This window comes from the organism of the source record quoted next, unplaced genomic scaffold (genome assembly GCF_019419815.1).
Source record: "Pyrus x bretschneideri cultivar Hongxiangsu unplaced genomic scaffold, Pyrus_bretschneideri_v1 Contig27, whole genome shotgun sequence".
In the NCBI taxonomy this organism is placed as follows: Eukaryota; Viridiplantae; Streptophyta; class Magnoliopsida; order Rosales; family Rosaceae; genus Pyrus; species Pyrus x bretschneideri.
The window spans coordinates 4,108,876-4,121,097 of record NW_025999579.1 but is presented as its reverse complement, the minus strand read 5'-3'; the positions used below and the strand labels follow the sequence as shown (position 1 = coordinate 4,121,097).

General features: G+C 36.2%; 1 protein-coding gene across 1 annotated transcript; it reads right to left on the bottom strand.

Annotated features, from left to right (window-relative positions):
- Positions 1-4,432: 4,432 nt before the first annotated feature.
- On the bottom strand, positions 4,433-6,667 carry LOC103953029 (transcription factor WER). Its single transcript, XM_009364749.3, has 3 exons — positions 6,397-6,667; positions 5,885-6,014; positions 4,433-4,951 (listed from the first exon to the last, which is right to left on the bottom strand). The coding sequence occupies exons 1-3, from the start codon at positions 6,512-6,514 to the stop codon at positions 4,501-4,503; spliced, it is 699 nt and encodes a 232-aa protein (XP_009363024.2). The 5' UTR covers positions 6,515-6,667; the 3' UTR covers positions 4,433-4,500.
- Between the last annotated feature and the right edge of the window lie 5,555 nt (positions 6,668-12,222).

The following is a 12,222-nucleotide window of genomic DNA, read 5'->3' as shown; positions in this document are numbered from 1 at the left end:
TTATACTAAGTACTATTTTTCAATCCAATGATTTTGTTGTTGAAATCGAAGTGACTTCCAACTTTCAAGTAGGCAAAAGGAAAGCAACTTTTTACATCATCAAAAGATCAATTATTTACATGTTGTGGGGATGGCAATTCAAACCCATCCAACAGCTATTTTCCGAGAGGGGACCTTTAGTAGGGTTCCCCTAAAACCCTAAAATATGAATGGGGACAAAAAATTGACAATGTATCAGACCAGCGGAATCTATACCCCAGTTAATGTACCTACGGGGGAAATTGCTTTAGTGGGAGAAGGCTGCAAAGTTTGAGTTGTATTTGGTGCCTGAACATTTGACGATGTGTTCACATGTCCATCTGCTACAAGAAAATATACAACCAAAGTTATACAAACAATTGACAAACTCAGGTCAAATAAAAAATATCAGGTTTTTGTGACAGTGTTACCTTGATTTCCAGTAGTTGCCTGCGCCCTTAAAAAGTAAGATTATCTTTCATCCTAATCTCTATTTCATTTCTTTTCCTCCCATTTAAACATTTATGATCAAACTACGTTAGCATTTTATATTGATATTTTTATAGAGAGTTAAAAACAAAAAGAAAAGTATAAGAAGTGGGGACCCGGGGATTCAGATGAGAGAGAATTCTACTTTGTGGGTCCTTCAATTTGCAAACAGACAATATTAAACACGAAAAACATTGAGACTTAACGGTTGGCATGGACTGCTTGGAGCTAGAATCCTTGTTTGCATCATGGAGCATGTCACACGTCTTGTTGTAATGCCACTAAACATTCGACTAAAACCCATATCTCTGTCGAAACCCATACCACGAGTTAATTATCAATTTTTTTTTTTTTTTGGAAACTCGAGTTAATTATCAATTAAGAACCAGCCAAACAAGATACTTCTGAATGTTTACTTATATGTTAGAATTGGAATTTGGAATCATCTTAATTTTTGAGTTTTCTGGGTTTATTGTCACATCCTAATCCGAGCTCCATCATATACTGGGCTCGATTCCATCGTAGCACAATATTGTTCGTTTTGGACTCCGACCACGCCGTCACGGTTTTGTTTCTGTGAACTCATAAGAGAACTTTCCAATGGGTCACTCATCTTGGGATTACTCTCGTGCAAACTCGCTTAACTTCGGAGTTCGGATGGAACCTGAAGCAAGTAAACTCCCAAAAGACCTCATGCTATATGGAGGTGGACATGTACATATAAGGCATAGAGGATTCTCTTCCCTAGGTGATGTGGGATCTAACAATCCACCCCCTTAGGAGCCCGACGACCTCATCGGCACACTTCCGGCCAGGAATTGACTCTAATACCAAATTATCACATCCCGACCCGGGCTCGACTCCACCGTAGCACGATATTGTCTGCTTTGGGCCTTGACCACGCCCTCACAGTTTTGTTTCTGGGAACTCACTCACAAGAGAACTTCCCAGTAGGTCACCTATCTTGAGATTGCTCTCGCGCAAACTCACTTAACTTCGAAGTTCCGATGGAACCCGAAACCAGTGAGCTCCCAAAAGACCTCGTGCTATATAGAAGTGGGTGTGTACATATAAGGCGTTGATGATCATCTTCCATAGACAATGTGGGATCTAACATTTATTGAAAATGAGTAGAAAAATCATTTTAATTCTTAACTTTTCGGAAAGTGTGAGTTTCATCTTAAAAAGAGAACCTAATTGGTACTTCTTCTTTTTCTAGACCCTTCGGTTCCTTCCTCATTTATGTTGAGTAAACATGTTCTTCAGGTATTCCCATGAATATATAATATATATGCATCAAAGTTGCACCAATTTCGAATAAATAGAATATTTTTGTTTAGAACTAGTTAGCTAGCAAAGTCTTTGCATCCATGATGCACCTTGTGCTGTGACTTGTGAGTCGTGACTAGTTGGTAAGGGAGGGGAGTACAGAGATTCGATTACAAACCCTACTCGCTTTCCCTATATACATATTCGTTGCAGCTTTGGGAGGCTTGAAAGGCATGCAGGTGCCATATATCTCTGCATTTCGCTAATCATTTGTAGCGTGTGCCAATTAATCCTATTTTACAGCATACTGCAAATTATGACAGCGTTTTTCAATCGGCTTTTTGCAATAGAGCTTTTTCAGTGTTGAGATTCCCCAGATGATGACTTAAGAGATGCACGAGTTCTACTATATGTAATAATACATAAAAAAATAAAAATAAAAGTAATTTACCTACCATGTACAAAAATGTTATTTGATTCAAAATGTGGGTATGTGTATATGTGTGTGTGTATTTATATAATTAGACCATATTAATTTACCTACCTACTATTTGAAGTTCATTTCTAATTATGCAAAATATTGTATACCAACAACAAACTATTGCATAAACTTAGGAATTGGATCATGCTTTTGATTTTATCTTTTACCTACAAACAATCATATACATATTACTTTATATATTTTTACCAAAAAACACCCCTAGTAGGCTAATATTGTGACATCCCACATCACCCAGGGGAGCGATCCTTATATGTATATTCTCATCTCTACCTAGCATGAGGTCTTTTGGGAGCTCACTGGTTTCGGGTTCCATAGGAACTCCGAAGTTAAGCGAGTAGCGCGCGAGAGCAACCCATGATGGGTGACCCACTGGGAAGTTCTCGTGTGAGTTTTCAGAAACAAAACCGTGAGGGTGTGGTTGGGGCCCAGAGAGGACAATATCGTGCTACGGTGGAGTCGGGCCCGAGAAGTGGTCCCGCCCAGGCCAGGATGTGACAATTTGGTATCAGAGCCTAACCCTGGCCACGTGTGTGCCGACGAGGACGTCGGGCCCCTAAGGGGGGTGGATTGTGACATCCCACATCGCCCAGGGGAGTGATCCTTATATGTATATTCTCATCTCTACCTAGTACGAGGCCTTTTGGGAGCTCACTGGCTTCGGGTTCCATGGGAACTCCGAAGTCAAGCTAGTAGCACGCGAGAGCAACCCAGGATGGGTGACCCACTGGGAAGTTCTCGTGTGAGTTCCTAGAAATAAAACCGTGAGGGCGTGGTCTGGACCCAAAGCCGACAATATCGTGCTACGGTGGAGTCGGGGCCTGGAAGTAGTCCCGCCCGGACGGGGATGTGACAAATATATGTAATAATACATGAAAAATAATATAATCTACCTTGTATACAAAAATGTTATTTGACTCAAAACATATAATCTAGGTTTTCTCAAAAAATAATAAAATAATAAAAAAACTATATATATATATATATATAATCTAGGTGTTGTGTGTGTGTGTGTGTGTGTGTATTATATATATAGATATATATATTTTTTTTATGTATATTTGGAACAAATTCATTTACCTACCTACAAAAAATTATACCCCATGTGTAATATAATATATTTTTTTCACTAATACATGGAGAATAATTTACTCATAACAAGAAGAAATATAATTTGATGTATTATATTGAAAAATATTATGTCATATCTATATTTTTACAATAATAAAACATGCCTAATATATGTAACAATACATGAAAAATAATTTACCTACAAGTTAGAGAAGTGTTATATGATTCAAAATATATAATACGGATTTAGTATAATTTTTTGTAATGGTTGGAACAAATTAATTTACTTCCCAATTAATGCAAATATATATATATATATATATATATAAAGGTAAATTTTTGGTATGATATGGATACAATTATTACATGATTTGTCTAGCTGTTTAAGAGATTCTTGCATATAACTAGAGACATCATGTTTATGACTCTATAGTAATTATCACATGGGCAATCTTTCGTGTACATATTGCATTGTTGTTATAATGCAGTTCTAATTTTAATTTTTATAAATGCGAATATGTTGATAATTCAACTTTAAAATTATCAATATATATAGTTATTGATATGTCGTCAAGAATGCAGTTAACCTTAACCTTTAATATTTGTATACATTTATTGGTCAAGCTTAAAAATGGAAGCACTTAATCAAACGACAGGACTAATGTAATGCGTATAGTTTTATGTACAAGTTGCTAGAGAAAGACCACATGTCAGTTTTCCAAAAAAAAAAAAAAAAAAAAAAAAAAGACCACATATCAAAAACGTGAACACTGATTGTAACAGAACCTAATGCCCCACTGGAAACTTCTGCTGGACTCTGACTCTCAGTGACTATCATTTAGTTTTGTCGACTTGTCCTGATGTGAATGATCGTCTCTTTTTTAAACTAAATTTATAAAATATGAGGTACGTCATCAATAAAAAATTACTACATTAATTATTTAAATAATAATTTAATCATTATTATAAAATTTAGTTTAAATAGACATGCTCTTTAGCAATACCCATTTTAATGAGATTTTGCCGATGGAAATCTTCAGATCATCAAACATTTTCACAGTAACTGGTATTTCATAACTATTTAACAAAATATAATTTAGATATTGAATTAGTGTAAATACAGAATTAAGACATACAAAATATAATAACAAAGTTTACAAATTATCAAATTGAAAAGGGTAGTGATCATCCAGAGTAGGGTCCCGTAAATAAGGGCTATATAGATTAAGGTCATCATTATGAAACCAAAATTTTTCATTACTCACCGCCTCCCACATGCCACTAAAACCAACCTTACTTTTAGAGAAACTGTGGTCCTGGATGTTCATCATCTCATCATCAAATCCATCAATGGCAGCTGCAGCTTCATGGTCACCGAAAATTTTGGAATTGGATTCGGAATTGGGAAGTGGTTGCAGCTTGGAGTTTGACTCTGATGAGGGCGTGCAGAAATTATTTTTTGCTCGTTTTGAGTCGGAATAAGTCTTGGCTTTTGGCTTTCCTCTTTTTGAACTGACACCGAGCTTCTTGCTCAAATGACTGTTCCAATGGTTCTTGACTTGATTATCAGTTCTCCCAGGAACACGCCCAGCAATCAAAGACCACCTAATTAGACAAGAAATAATCATCCAAGATCGAATATCAACTTGGAAACTATATACAAAATTGGAGGAACACTAAGCAGATTATAAAAAGACATTAAACTATGATTTATATACGACTTATTGCCTGTTTAGTATTTTCGGTTCAATTCTTAAGTAAAGTTTTTTCTTTTTGGTTTTTTGTGGGTTAATTGGCATGCTTGCAAGAAATATACAAAATGCAGAAAATAATGGTGAAAAATTAATTGCAGTGGACACTTCCCAGTATTATTTGTTGGGACTTGGGATCCACAATGGAACGCCAAGAAAGGTGGAATATTCAACACAGTGATTACTAATAAACATTCAACAGTTATAGGAGTAACGATATTCTTACTATAATTTTATACCATATTTCTTTATTATTTTAGATGACAGATGAATTGGATAAGTTACATCATTTAATTTCAATATTTTTATTAATTAAAACAATTAAATAATCTTAAGTGGTAGAAGAAGATCCTTCGTATACCACAATCATCATCTAATTAACAATCTTTTTATTAATTATTAACATTTTGAAATTAAATGCTAATTAATTTAAATCATGTGGTTGTCCACATCAAACACCACCTAATATGGTATACAATTATAGTACAAAAATAGGGTAAGAATATCATTATTCCAGTTATAGTAAAACTTTTGCAGGAAAATTGAAGAAGCAAGTTAATCATGCAGAAATCATAGATTCTCACCAACCTTTCGCATATTTAAAGTTGATATGCTTAATTACTACGTATTAATTGTTTCTGCTTGGACTTCAATTACAAGTTTCTTCTTCCATCCTACCGGTAAAAACACCATTGTGTCTACCGGTAGACTCGTTTATTTTGAAAATTTTTCAAGATTATTTTGTTTCCTAAATTATTTTGAAGAAAGAGCTAGGTTATGGGCGAACCTGTTGCCAAGGAGGTTATGGAGTCGAATGATGAGATCATCTTCTTCCTCCGAGAAGTCACTTCTCTTCACGCTGGGACTTAGATAATTCATCCACCTTAATCTGCAACTTTTGCCGCTTCTCTTCAATCCTAATGCAAAGTTAAACATGCATTAATTTATATATATGTTTGTGGGAAGAGGATCCACTCCTGACCTCAGGATGAGGATCCTCCTGACCAGCCCATCTAAACTTTTCAAATTTAATCCAACGACTCCAAACATGTTCGTGGGAAGAGGATCCTCTCCTGAGCTCAGGATGAGGATCTTCCTAACCAGCCCATCTAAACTATTCAAATTTAATCCAACAGCTCCAAACAGGATCTTCTAAAAATCAACCTTGAATTAAATTTGAACAGTCCGAATGAGCTAATCAGGAGAATCTCATCCTGAGCTCAAGAGAGGATCCTCTTCCATGTTTGTGTTATGAACTTAATTACACAAATGATTATATATTATGTGGTAATTAATTACCTGAGACTTTATTGACACGATTCCACTTGCCTTTGCCGTGCACCCTGATGTAATCCGTCAGAATTCTGTCCTCCTCCACTGTCCAAAGACCTTTCTTATACTCATTCCCACCTTCCATTTTTGCAGCTCTTGCGAAGCAGGAAAGCACGAGAGTGAGAGAGAGAGAGAGAGAGCTCTTGTTGGAAGTCTAATGAACGTGTGGTGGCTTCTGACGGATATGTATAGTGCTTGTGCTTATATATATATATATATATATGGGCACAACAAAAGCTAGTAGTATTTAGACTGCGAGTGAATGTGTGATAAAATTAGTGAGCGGGTGGCAATCTAATTTCACCATCTCTGCAGGGATCAGTAATACTTTTGCTTGGCAGTACTATATTGTCCTTTTCATATTCATATACGGTTATACATTTTCATACAAATTTACTCGTATAAAGTGATCATTCATAGCCTCATAGGATCTTAATGTAGTGAACTTTGTACGGTGTGGTTAACTGCGTTATTTTAAGAGTAGTGTTATACACATACTCATTTTATATTTTTCACCTCTCTTAATTTTCAATCATCAAATGAATTGAAAAATATCTTATTGATATATCGTTGATACTTCAATTTTAGGAGTGTGGCTATAATACTCCGGAGCATTGAATATTTCACCACTTAGAACCTTTAGATTTAATCCAACTATAAGTTATTGGATTGCATACTCTTGAGTACTGTAGATAAGTTTATAGTTGTTGATATATCGTGACTGCTTTTTAAAAGTGTAGTTAACTATATTGTAAAAAGTTGTTATGCAGTAATATATAATGATTAGTCTTTTATCATATACTTACGCGTGAGATATTTTGGTTTTTTTATTTTACTATTTATTTTTTTGTCTGATAAAATATTAGTTATAATCTTATTATTTTGTTTTAAAAATTTTACTTGTTTTAGTTATTATTGTTTTTTATGAAAATATATTTAGCAAAATAATAAATTTATTACCCCGTCACAGCCCCACTATGTGGGTGATTTATATATATATATATATATATATATATATTTTTTTTTTTTTTTATTTGGACAAACTCCCATATATATATAAACTCAACCTTATATGTTATAAGTAAAGAGAGTGAATATATATATATATATATATATATATTATACCTGTATATTATTATGCATAATCTATTATGTATGGACAGGAAGCAGCTATGGCTTCTGTAGCAAACGGACCATTTACATATTATCAAATCATCACATCGATTTGATGCCATTATTGTCATTACCAAAGTCGTCAGTCTCTCCGTCCTTTCTTTTTTTTTTTCGGTTGGACAAACTCCCATATATATGTATGTATATAAACTCAAACCTTACATGTTATAAGTAAAGAGACTGAAAAAAAATATATATATATTGTTATAAAAGGATTAAAGTTTGAGAGATAACCTTTTAAGTGGTAGGTGCAAGGTAGATGTAAAAAGACACACTAAAATTATAGCACAGGCAGATAACAAATAAAAAGGTAGAGAAATAGATGATGTTACTGATATTTCTCTCTTGTTTTATTTCTTCTACTTCAACTTTCTGTTACATGCGGAGTGCTCTATTTATAGAGCAACTCCAAACTGATGCAGTTAATGCATCTTGAAATTTAAAACGCATCCTCTGACATTACAATTCACTTTCCAATTTCACTTTGCATGGGCATTGAAAACTTTGCCCATGCAGAAGACTTTTGCTTTGTGGGCATTCATTGCCATCAGACATCAGACTTTTCAACACTCCCCCTTGGATGCCCACATATCAACATGAGTTGCCTCGTTAAAACCTTGCTTGGAAAAACCCAGTGGGAAAAAACCATAGCGAAGGAAAAAGAGTACAACTTTTCCTGGATCGTTGATATAGTGTCAAGTATGCTTATGTTGCCTCGTTAAAACCTTGATAGGAAAAACCCAGTGGGAAAAATCCTAATCGAAGGAAAAAGAGTACAACAAGCATGTATCATGGATACTCCTCCTCATATGTATCTCCCCCTGATTCCGCATTCTCCAAATTTAGCTGTTTGGTAAGTCGACGTAATCCGATGCCTTGCACTAACTTCTGAAATGTGCACTTTGGTAAAGATTTGGTGAACAAATCTGCCAGATTTTCATTTGAACGGATTTGTCTAACTTCAATAACTTTAGCCTTCTAAAACTCATGTGCACTGAAAAACTTTGGAGATATGTGTTTAGTCTTATCGCCCTTGATGAATCCTTCTTTCATTTGGGCAATACAGGCTGCATTATCTTCATGGATGACAGTTAGGTTGTCTGTCTTCGAAGTTAGACCACATGAATTCCGGATATGATGGATCATTGATCTTAACCAAGAACATTCACGACTTGCTTCATGTAAAGCAAGTATTTCTGAATGATTTGAAGATGTAGCAACTAATGTTTGCTTGGTTGAGCGCCATGAGATTGCTGTATCTCCATTCTTAAACACATATCCGGTTTGTGAGCGGGCTTTATGCGGATCAGAGAGGAAGCCAGCATCTGCATATCCAACGAGGACCTGGTCATCTGTGGAGTTCTTTGAGTAGAAGAGACCCATGTCTGTTGTCCCACGAAGGTATCGCAATACATCTTTGATACCCTTCCAATGGCGAATTGTTGGAGCAGAGCTATACCTTGCTAACAAATTAACTGAAAAGGCTATATCTGGTCTAGTACATTGTGCTAAATACAACAAAGCACCTACTGCACTCAGATATGGTACTTCTGGACCAAGGACCAGTTCATCATCTTCTTTTGGACGAAATGGATCTTTCTTAATGTCCAAAGAACGAACGACCATTGGCGTGCTTAGTGGATAAGCCTTGTCCATACCAAATCGCTTCAGAATTTTTTCAATGTAAGCTGATTGGTGGACCAAAATTCCACTAGCACAATGCTCGATCTGCAGGCCGAGACAATATTTTGTTTTCCCAAGGTCTTTCATTTCAAATTCGCTTTTCAGATATTCAGCAGTTTTATTGAGCTCTTCAGGAGTCCTAACTAGATTTATATCATCAACATATACTGCCACTATAGCGAATCCAGAATTGGATTTCTTAATGAACACACAAGGGCAAATAACATTGTTGATATACCCTTCTTTGATTAAATACTCACTGAGACGATTATACCACATTCGTCCAGATTGCTTCAGACCATACAATGATCGCCTCAATTTGATCGAGAGCATACCTCGTGGTTTATTACTTGTTTCAGGCAACTTAAGTCCTTCTGAGACTTTCATATAGATGTCAGTATCTAATTCTCCATATAGATACGCAGTGATGACATCCATAAGTCGCATGTCAAGTCTTTCTGAAACCACTAAACTTATTAAGTAACGGAACGTAATTGCGTCCATTACAGGAGAGTGTCTCCTCATAATCAATTCCAGGTATTTGAGAAAAACCTTGTGCAACGAGTCGTGCTTTGTATCTTGCGATCTCGTTTTTCTCATTGCGTTTCCTTGTGAATACCCATTTGTAACCCACGAGGTTTACACTAGGCGGGGTTTGGACTACTGGTCCAAAAACATTCCCCTTTTCCAAGGAATTTGATTCTGCCTGGATTGCATCTTTCCACTTAGGCCAATCCTGTCTCTGTTTGCATTCATCAACAGAGCGGGGCTCAATATCATCACTTAAGATGATTTCAGTGGCTACTGCAAATGCAAACATATCATCAATGATTATTTCATTCCGATCCCACAATTCATTTGTACATGCATAATTTATGGAGATCTCTTTGCTTTCATGTACTTTTGTCTCTTTAGGGACAGATGTCTCATCAAGGACATTTTCTTTTTCTGGAAGTCCAGAATTATGAATTGTGGATGTATCATTCATTTTCTCTTCCTGAATGACTTCATTTGGATTCAGTTGTGCCCTTGACTTTCTCTTTCGAGGAGCTGAATCTTTTGAACCTAGGGGTCTACCACGCTTCAGGCGTGCACCAGATGAATCATTCGCTGCCACTTTATTTTGTCCAACAGGGACATCAATTCTTGCAGGTGCATTTGCAGCTGGTATATGTGATTTTGTCACTTTCATAGCATCATTAAATGCATCTGGCATTTGATTGGCAATGCTTTGAAGATGAACGATCCTTCTCACTTCATTTTCACATTGAATACTGCGATGATCAAAATGAGACAAGGTGGGAACAACCAATGTCAGCTTTTTCCGTTCTTCTGGAACGGTCTTTTCTCCCCCTAACGACGGGAAAATTGTCTCATCAAAGTGACAATCAGCAAAACGAGCTGTAAACATATCACTTGTTAAGGGTTCCAAATATCTAATGATAGATGGTGAATCAAAACCCACGTAAATTCCCAGTCTACGCTGAGGTCCCATTTTAGTGCGTTGCAGCGGTGCAATAGGCACATAAACAGCACAACCAAAAACTCGTAAATGGGAAATGTTTGGCTGATGTCCAAACACAAGTTGTACTGAAGAGTATTGATGGTTGGCTATAGGTCTCAATCGAACCAATGATGCAGCATGTAAGATGGCATGTCCCCATGCAGAGACTGACAATTTGGTTTTCATAAGCAGAGTGCGAGCTATTAACTGAAGCCGCTTGATCAATGCTTCTGCTAAACCATTTTGAGTATGGACATGAGGAACAGGGTGTTCAACATCAATGCCCAATGTCATGCAATAATCATCAAAGGTTTGAGACGTAAATTCACCAGCATTATCAAGTCGGATTGACTTAATGGGATAATCTGGGAACTGTGCTCGTAACTTAATTATTTAAGCAAGAAGTCTCGCAAAGGCTACATTCCGAGTAGACAAGAGACAAACATGTGACCATCGGGTAGATGCATCAACCAAAACCATAAAATATCGAAATGGTCCACATGATGGTTGAATAGGCCCACAAATATCCCCTTGAATTCTTTGCAAAAATGATGGGGATTCAGCATCAACCTTTAGTTGAGATGGTCTAATTACCAACTTCCCTTGAGAACAAGCTTTGCAAGGGTTATCATTTAAGGCAGCAATGTGTCTGCTCACTAATGGATGTCCATTAGAGTTGGTAATGATCCTACGCATCATGGTAGATCCTGGATGACCCATACGGTCATGCCAAAGCATGTAAACCTTTGAATCAATGAACTTCTGGTTCATGACAGTATGTGATTCAATTGTCCTTATGTATGTATAATACAATCCACTCGACATATCACGCAACTTCTCCAATATACGCTTCTGGGTATCATTGGAGGTAATGCATAGATACTCCACATTTTCTGCACTTTTTGTTTCAATGTGGTATCCATTTAGACGTATGTCTTTGAAACTCAACAAATTTCGAGTAGATCGAGTAGCATACAATGCATTATGTATGGACAATATTGTTCCATTTGGTAACATAATATGGGCTTGCCCTGAACCTTGAATTACATCTGAAGGTCCTGATATTGTTGTTACCCCTACTCTTGTAAGTCTTAAGCTTGAGAAATACTTTCGATCACGAAATATTGTATGTGTGGTTGCACTGTCTGCAAGACAAATATCTCCGCTATTTTTCATGTTCTGAGAATAACCACAATTTTTATCCATGCTATCTAAGTAAGAGAATCAGAGTTAAAAGCAAGTTATAACAAGAAATTTACATACCACTTTTATTGAATCTGAAAATACTACAAGTTCAGCATAATAAAAGTACATTAATGATTCAATCGGACCGATATACTTCATTTTCCCTTTCCACAATATAGTCTGAAACATCTAGATGAGTTGTGTTCAACTGCCCTGATAAGTCAAACACTGGATCAGGTATATCCATT

Bases quoted from the DNA above. Each gene is read 5' to 3' on its own strand.
- LOC103953029 (XM_009364749.3), bottom strand. From the start codon at position 6,514: ATGGAAGGTGGGAATGAGTATAAGAAAGGTCTTTGGACAGTGGAGGAG. The intron at 6,015-6,396 runs GTAATTAATTAC...ACTTTGCATTAG, and splicing joins TCGTGTCAATAAAGTCTCAG to GATTGAAGAGAAGCGGCAAA. The intron at 4,952-5,884 runs GTTCGCCCATAA...TTGTCTAATTAG, and splicing joins CATAACCTCCTTGGCAACAG to GTGGTCTTTGATTGCTGGGC.